The sequence below is a fragment of the Lepidochelys kempii genome, chromosome 15 (assembly GCF_965140285.1).
Source record: "Lepidochelys kempii isolate rLepKem1 chromosome 15, rLepKem1.hap1, whole genome shotgun sequence".
Taxonomy (NCBI): domain Eukaryota; kingdom Metazoa; phylum Chordata; order Testudines; family Cheloniidae; genus Lepidochelys; species Lepidochelys kempii.
The window spans coordinates 10,163,787-10,171,485 of record NC_136394.1 but is presented as its reverse complement, the minus strand read 5'-3'; the positions used below and the strand labels follow the sequence as shown (position 1 = coordinate 10,171,485).

General features: G+C 51.4%; 1 protein-coding gene across 1 annotated transcript in view; it reads right to left on the bottom strand.

The window, feature by feature from the left end:
* Positions 1–7,699, bottom strand: part of SRRM4 (serine/arginine repetitive matrix 4) — a 148,648-nt gene that overhangs the window by 7,650 nt on the left and 133,299 nt on the right. Inside the window, exons 9-12 of the mRNA XM_073312368.2 lie at positions 6,765–7,102; positions 4,493–4,714; positions 4,010–4,120; positions 293–430 (exon numbers count right to left, since the gene is read on the bottom strand). Of these exons, the coding sequence (XP_073168469.1) occupies positions 293–430; positions 4,010–4,120; positions 4,493–4,714; positions 6,765–7,102 (809 nt within the window). The remainder of the gene's footprint in view (positions 1–292; positions 431–4,009; positions 4,121–4,492; positions 4,715–6,764; positions 7,103–7,699) is intronic.

Genomic DNA, 7,699 nt, shown 5'->3' with positions numbered 1-7,699 from the left:
CTGTGGGGACAAAGGGAGAAGAGTGGTTATTGGTGACACAATGGGACCCCAGGGGTGGTGGGTGGGTGGGGGGGGAGCTCCTGGCTCTGGGGCTCAATAGGAGGCAGGGAGGGAAACTTCAGGACAATGCTTTCCCTCGAGTGTTTGGAGGGCAGCGTCTCTGGGCGTGATGGACTCAAAGCAGATCCCTACTAAAGCTGTCCAAAGACCTTGGCCAGCACGTCACAACTGAGCCCGTGGCTCTCCAGTGTGTCTCCTGGAGGGACAGGGTGCCCCTGTGTCATTCCCTTACCTCGTGATGCGGCGAGCTTCCAGGTGGCTGGGAGAATCTCTCCTGCGTTTCCTCATGGGCGAGTAGGACCTCCGCCGCCGCCTGTCCCGCTGGGACTCCTTCTCGCTGGAGCTGTACTTGTGCTCTCTCGCGCGGTCCCTGAAGAATGGCCAGTTTGGAAAAGATCACTGCAAAGATCCCCGTGCTGATGCAACGACTCACTGGGGGGTGGCAGGCAGGGGCTCAGCAGTGGGGCTAGAACCTGGAAACTTCAGCTCCAAAACATCGGCCTCGATCATTTGGGCTAAAAAAAACTAATGCTGCCAGCGTCCTCTGCCTGGCTTGACTGATGGATGGAGGCAAAAGACATTTAGCCAGCGTGTTATGCAGACACTCACTAAGCACGGGCTGGGGAGTGCTTTTTAATAGCATGCACAGTTGGCTAGATGTGCATGCCAGTCCCAGATTTAGCCAGTCTGGATGCAGCAATGTGAGGCTTGGCCATGTGCAGCGGGCGTGTGCTATTTCTGAGAACACAGTGACTTTTTAAGCATGCAGAATGGTTATAATGAGCTCCCCAATTGCTGTGGATATTAGAACCTACTAGCAAAGGTCTAAAAACATTTAGCAGACCAGACTGTGCCTCGGTCCCGAGTGTGTTTTGCTAGGTATTCAAAGCACAAAAGTCTCAGGGTATTTGGCAGGTCCAATGCACTCATCGGTTAAGAGCTATCGTCTACATTAACATTGGTTTCTGGGCAGGTGTTAATCTGCTTTATTTGCCATCGCCCTGCGGATTTGCTACTCTTTTGTCAGTGTTGAAAATAACTGGCCTTAACATAGGAAACGGAAGCTTGGGGTGGGAGGAATTTGACCAGGGGACAGACCGTGGCCGCTGTGCTGGCTCTGGGATGTCACTCGTGGTAGTGAATGGAGGCTGCTAAGGATCAGGGGAGGCCCTGGAGCTGGTGCATACCCAGTCACAGCACTTGGCTCTGCAGACGATCTCAAGCTGCAGAGCAGCCCAGTGGTGCTGGAACACTTTTCAGAGTGGGGGTGCTGTGCGCCCCTTCCCGCTGTCTATGCCCCACTAGAGCTGGGGCCGGGAGCAGGGCCGTGGCTCCGGGAGGTGGGAACGCAGACAGGGATAAGGGGGCCGAGGCTGGGGCTACAGCTGGGGGAAGGTGCAGAGCCCCACGTGTGGGACCCCCGGGTGCAGGGCCGGCAGCTGGGACCCCTAGGCGCAGGGCCGGGAGTGGAGCCCCACGTAAAACCTGGGGGTGCTGCAGTGCCCCCCACAGCCTTAGTTCCAGCACCTATGGAGCAGCCACCAGGCAGCCCAGGTCAAGCTGCAGTAAACTGAGGCTGCTCCACCTTCCATTCGGGGCCATTTCTTCCCCTGTAGCAGCCTGGAGCCAGAGTGGGGCCTGCTCCCTCCTCCTGGGCTGGCCCCTCTGTGTTGCATCTCTCAGGAGCCAGCAGCGGATCTAGGCCTGGGACACCAGAGTTACCCTGATTTCCTACTGAGAAGTCATTATGTGGCTAAACAACCGGCTTGAAACATCTGGGAGCCCCCGGACCAAATCCTGGCCAGGCTGGCTCCAAGTTCCCCATAGAACTGACACAAGCCCTGCATGCCGGGGTTAAGGTTTCATGGCCCACACCAAACACTGGGCAGGCCTCATCAATAGAGTCACAACCCCGAGCCCAATTTGAGCCTGTTTAGGGCCTTACTGTACAATCTGTATTTTGATGATACAACAGGATGGAACTGGGCAGCCTCACTGAGTTTCACTTGGCACAACTGGATTAACTCTGGGACATAGGTCTGACTTGCTTTCTGGGTCCCACACCTTTAAATGGTGATAAAGGCCCCATCCCTGCTACAGAGGCAGCTGCCATTTAGTGCTCAGAGGTAGCCAGGTACACAGGAGACACCCACAGTGCTCTTTCTCATAGAGACCTGACTTTTGTTCTTTCTTGCCTGAGCCTTGCTACAAAACGAAGGTCACTCTGCCTGACAGGGATTGGTGACTCTATGGATGGACCGGAGAGAACACATTCCCCCCAGAAGCACAAAATAAACCTTGGGGTATGAACCCACATACAGTGAAGCTGAGGAAATGGTTCCCATAACACCCTGAAGCCCTGAAAGAACAACCCCCTGAGTTTCATCCAGCTTGAATTCCATGTCGTTTGCTGCATGACCTTGAGAGCTGAGTTACTGTCTGCTCTGCCTGGCGGGTAGCGATTGTGTGGCACTCATCGTGAGAGCAGGGGTTTGCCCTAGTGTCCTTACCCCAAATTTCCACTCCTCCCATTGTGGTGCTTCAGCTGCCACCTTCCACCCCAGAGCTGGCTGCATTTCAGTGGAGCAATTTCCATCTATATAAATCGTAAGGCACCCTGAAACCCAGGGGGATAAAAAGCACTAGTAAACGTTTTAAGTACTGGATCAGCACTTCCCTGTGGTAACTGCACTGACCCCCAGTGCTCAATCTGGATGATCGGCCTTTATCTTACCCTTGGACAATCCTGCTTCTGCATTCCTGGCGTGGGTCGTGCATAAGTCCTTTAGACCAACGCCAAGCTGCTTCTGTGGCTCTCTGCTAGGTTATTTGGGCCAGGAAGGCCCATGGCTAAGAGCACCTTTATTAACTGAAGCAATCTGCAACATGATCAGGGAGAGCTTGTTTTAAGCCAGGCTAACCTCACACTGTCTGAAATATGGGAACGCAGAGTAGAAGTGAGCAACAGGCCTAAATGGCAACAAGTCTTTTTGTAAGAAAGCCACCGTTGATTCCTTCTACAATGGGGCTGGGCAGGTGGCTGTTAGCGTGGCTGCAGGTGCTGCTGCTGGCTTGTTCTCTAAATAGGGCACTTTGCCAAGTCAGACAATCTCTGCGCCACACACTGAGGGGCATTTCAGTGAGCCCCAGCGTTCCCTTCAAAATCCCAGCTGCTAAATGCTGCAAATTGGAGATTTTGTGTTTTTCTGCTTCAAGAAAATCCTTCTCTGACAATGGCTCAAGCCCTCCAAGAGGCCTGTGGGTTGGCATCGCCAAACCTGCCACGTATCATGAGGCACAGATTGCGTGGAGTGCCGGCCCTTTGTGTCTGGGGTGAGCCACAGCACTGGACCGATTAGCTCTCTGAAAGGGTTCAGAGTGAAGACAGCACATCTCACCAGGCCTTACCCATCCAATTCCACATACATTGCACAAGGGGTTAGTCCCTCAAAGCCCTGAATAAGTAGTCTCTCTCTCCCTATCACCCCCTTCAACAGCTGCTTAATGGGGACCTTTCCACTGTCTGTTCCCAGGGTGAACCAAGGAACGGAGGGCAGTCTAGGAGGGAAGGCCTCGGTTGCAGAAATCCACATTGGATGACCCTGAGTCTTGCCACCTTCAGTTCGTCTCGTTGCTCTGGAATCAGTGTCAGCAAAAGCAGCTGACAACACGGATGGAGATATGCCATAAGCAACGAGAGCTGGAACGTGCAGATCGAAACATGCCTCGATCCAGGGGCTAGTAAAAATGTGAGACAGCCAGATCCCCAGAGTCTCGGGGGCTCTCACACGCAACTTCATGTAAAGGTTGGGACAGTGCCATGGAAGTGCAGCGGAGAAGCTTACGGAGGGGAGTCACACACGCACTCTAGTCACAAACCCAGACTGAAGTGCCACAAAAGCAGGCGATGCCGTGCAATGGCACCATGACATACTGGGGACAGTCGTACCTGCCGGGGCTGTAGCGGGAATAACTGGGGCTCCGACGCAGTCTGGAGTTCCTGCTTCCAGGGCTTCTTTTGCAGGACTTGGATGAGTAGCTGGGGGAACGTGAATAGGACCTGGGAATAGACAAGAACCATGGAAAGGTGAATCAAACCGGAGCTCAAGTGAGAGGATTTAAGGGGCACAAGGCCCCTTTTCCAAATCTGCATTCGAGTGGCAATAAGGTCCCAAGTTTAACGATGTCAGCCCAGCTGCTGATAAATGTTCATTCAACCTGTAAGGGAATGAGCCCTGAAGATCGCCATCCACCAACAGGAACTCCACTGCCCTTCAGAGGCAATATCGTTGGTACTGTCAGTACCCTCAGTCATTTCAGCATAATCCAAGCTGTATTTTCAAGGCTCTTTGGCCTATTCCTGGGACTACCAAGCACTGCGACAAATGGAACGGCCAGCGATAACACAGACAACCACGCGACGTGGCCTCACCTTTTCCCTGAGGAGCAGGATCTGCTTCGGGAGTACCTGGGCGTGGCCTTGTGATGCAACGAGCGGGAGTGGGCGGAGCGACTGGAGCCACGGGAGGACCTCCCTGTGCTGGTGTACGACGCGCTGCGGGAGCACGGTCTCAGTGGGGAGCTGCGGTCCGGGAAATGTAGGGGGCTCTGCTTCTTCACCTCCGAGCAGGCAAGACACGGGGACAGGAATCCTCTGCAAACGGACATTTGAAGTTGTGGTACAGCAGAGAGCCCTGCCTCAGCGCGTACTACCGACTTTCGCTTACAGGGCCCGAATCAATGCAGGTTCCACCGTCCTATTAAATCCATTGGGTTCAACAGCGACCACGGCATGAAACCAGAGTGGGCCCAACGGTGAATCAGGCTGTATCAGATGATCAGATTTCAGTGCCAGGTTACAGCTGGGTAAATCTGGAGCGACACCCCTGACTCCAGCCTTACGCTGATGGGAGAGCAGGATTGGACCCTCAGTGCCAAATTCTGCTTTCAGCTAAATGGATGCAAGCCCTATCCATGTCAATGGGAGCTGCACCCATGGGACTGAGAGCAGGAGAGTGTCTTTAGGGTAAAACATCGAGGCCTGACCCTCCTATGATCAATGTTACCGGTTTTATGCTGGTGTAACTCCACTGGGGCTAGCCCTGATTTGCCCAGATCGGAGCACAAAGTCACGCGCTCTTCACTGGGCCCTCAGAATCTGTTCACAAACAGAGCCTTGCACAAACAGAGCCTGGCATGCACTGCGGCTAACCCCTCACTGCAGTGGCCTGCAAAGCTCCATGACCCGTTTGCTGCACACCTCAGGGCAGTCAGTCAGGCTGGAGAAGAGAAGTAGGAAATGAGTGTGCAGAAGGGGAGCTGGGACGCAGTCTCCTTCGTGGGCACTGGCCTTCCTTCCCGGCTCCAGCCTTGGCAGCTGCCAGGCGCGGACAGTGACACTAACCCTTCTCACGAGGGGGCAAAGTCCAGGCCCCAGAGCACGTGCTCATGAAGGACCTAGGGGAAGACTCTTCCGTCCCAAGGGGCCGCTGGACAAAGGCAGCTACTGCAGGGAACGGGGGAGCTACTGATGCTGCCACCCACCTCTCCACGGGCCTTGTGCAACTGTGGTGAGCACAGCCTCACTTGCCATTGCCCCACTGCTCCCCTCTGTGGTCCAGTGCAGTGAGCCACTGGGCTCATCCTTCGCGGACAGGTCACTGCTTAGCGCTCCCCACATGGGGGAAACACAGCATTTCTGCTGTGTCTTAGGCCTGAGGTAGCTATGCCAGCATTTGGCCAAGTGAATCAGGCCAGAGGAGCGAGCCGACTGGAAAGCTTTAATTTAAATGCATATAGCTCTGCTTCCCAAACATGAGTAGCTACAAGAAAGACAGGGCAGTCTGTAACAATTCCATTCAGCCTTTAGAAGTTTGCCTAAATGTGCTCGTGACCTTTCCTCCTTTTTTGCTACAAGGTCACAACAAGTCAATGAGAGATGAGCTCAAGCCACATCTAGATCCAGATTGAGAGGGCCCCAGTGTTTGGATCTAGGTCTTTGATTCATGCCTGCATCCGGAGCCACGTGGATCTAGACTGTTCTCAGTGGTAACGGATGACGGAACAAGGAGTAATGGTCTCAAGTTGCAGCGGGGGAGGTTTAGGTTGGATATTAGGAAAAACTTTTTCACTAGGAGGGTGGTGAAACACTGGAATGCGTTATCTAGGGAGGTGGTGGAATCTCCTTCCTTAGATATTTTTAAGGTCAGGCTTGACAAAGCCCTGGCTGGGATGATTTAGTTGGGGATTGGTCCTGCTTTCAGCAGGGGTTGGACTAGATGACCTCCTGAGATCCCTTCCAACCCTGATATTCTATGATTCTATGATTCTCTTCTGAATGGCCCTGCGGGGAGAGGCTGGGGCTGGTGCATGTGGAGGCTAAGGGATGAGGAGAAGATTGAATGGATTAAAGTTAGCATAATCAAATCTCCTTCGTGGCATAAACTAGGTGCAAAAGAGGTCAGGAAGGAATTCCACACACACAGCAACATTGCCCAGGTGCATTATGTGTTGTTTTTCACTTTCCTTTGAAGCCACTATTGGAGTTGGGATGCCAGACTTGCTGGACCTGAATTATGGCTAGCCACCTAGGGAAGAGAAATACATTCCTATCGGCTCATCACCTGCAACAGTCAAGTGAGCAGAAGACACGGAGTCATTCCAGGAATAGATATAGCAAACACCAACTATTGGCAATCACTTACCTTTGATCCTGTCCCTTGTCATCCGGAGAGAGATTTTCCAAAGTTGTTCCCTTGCTCTGGGAAAAACAACTGGTGAAGGAATTTCCTGAATCAGAGCTGTTATCGCTGTTGGCCAATTTGGGCTTCCCAGGTGAGAAGGCACGGCCAAAGCCATTGTGGGCTAGGCTTCTTTTCTCCTGGCTGTCCTTTGGCCTGGCTGAACTTTTCTGAGTGGAGGGAGGGGAGGAAGTATCGTTTCCTGAGTCAGATTCATGGGCCCCTCCATTCCGACTGGCTAGGTTGCCAAGCGGGCTGTCTGTTTTGGTAAAGAGGTCAGCAGATGACCCCGACTGAGAGATCTGAAAGCAAAAAAGCCGTTTGGCGTTGTTTGAACTTTAAAATTTTTTGTTGTTGTTTTATATTGTCTGACTTTTTTTTTTAAATAAACCAAGAAATTTTACCGTCATGATGCACTGTAACAAAAGGAAAGAAAGAAACAAAGAAAGAAGCTAAAAAACAAAAGTACATATCCCTGAAAAAAACCACAGAAAGAAGAAACTTCTTTTCCCCCTAACATGATAACTGGAAGATTTAGACATCATGCAAAGAGTATTAGCATGCGATCCATGTTGAACAAAAGTTTTTTTTTTAAAAAAGGGAAACAAAAGAATAAATAAATACCAAAAAAAAAAAAATCAAACAGAAAAAAGAAACAAACAAACAAAAAAACCTAACAACCCTTATTTAACCTAAAAGGTGGGGTAGGGGAAAGAAACAGGAATACATACTCATTGGAAATAAATCAAAAATGGAACAAAATTCTAAATGATCGACTTTTTGTTTTAGTTTCCTTAATAAGGAGACTCAAATGTCACAAAAAAGGTCTTTATGTACAAAGGAAAAATTGGCAAATAAACAAGTTTAGCACTTTGAAACTCAAAAAAGAAAAAAAGTGG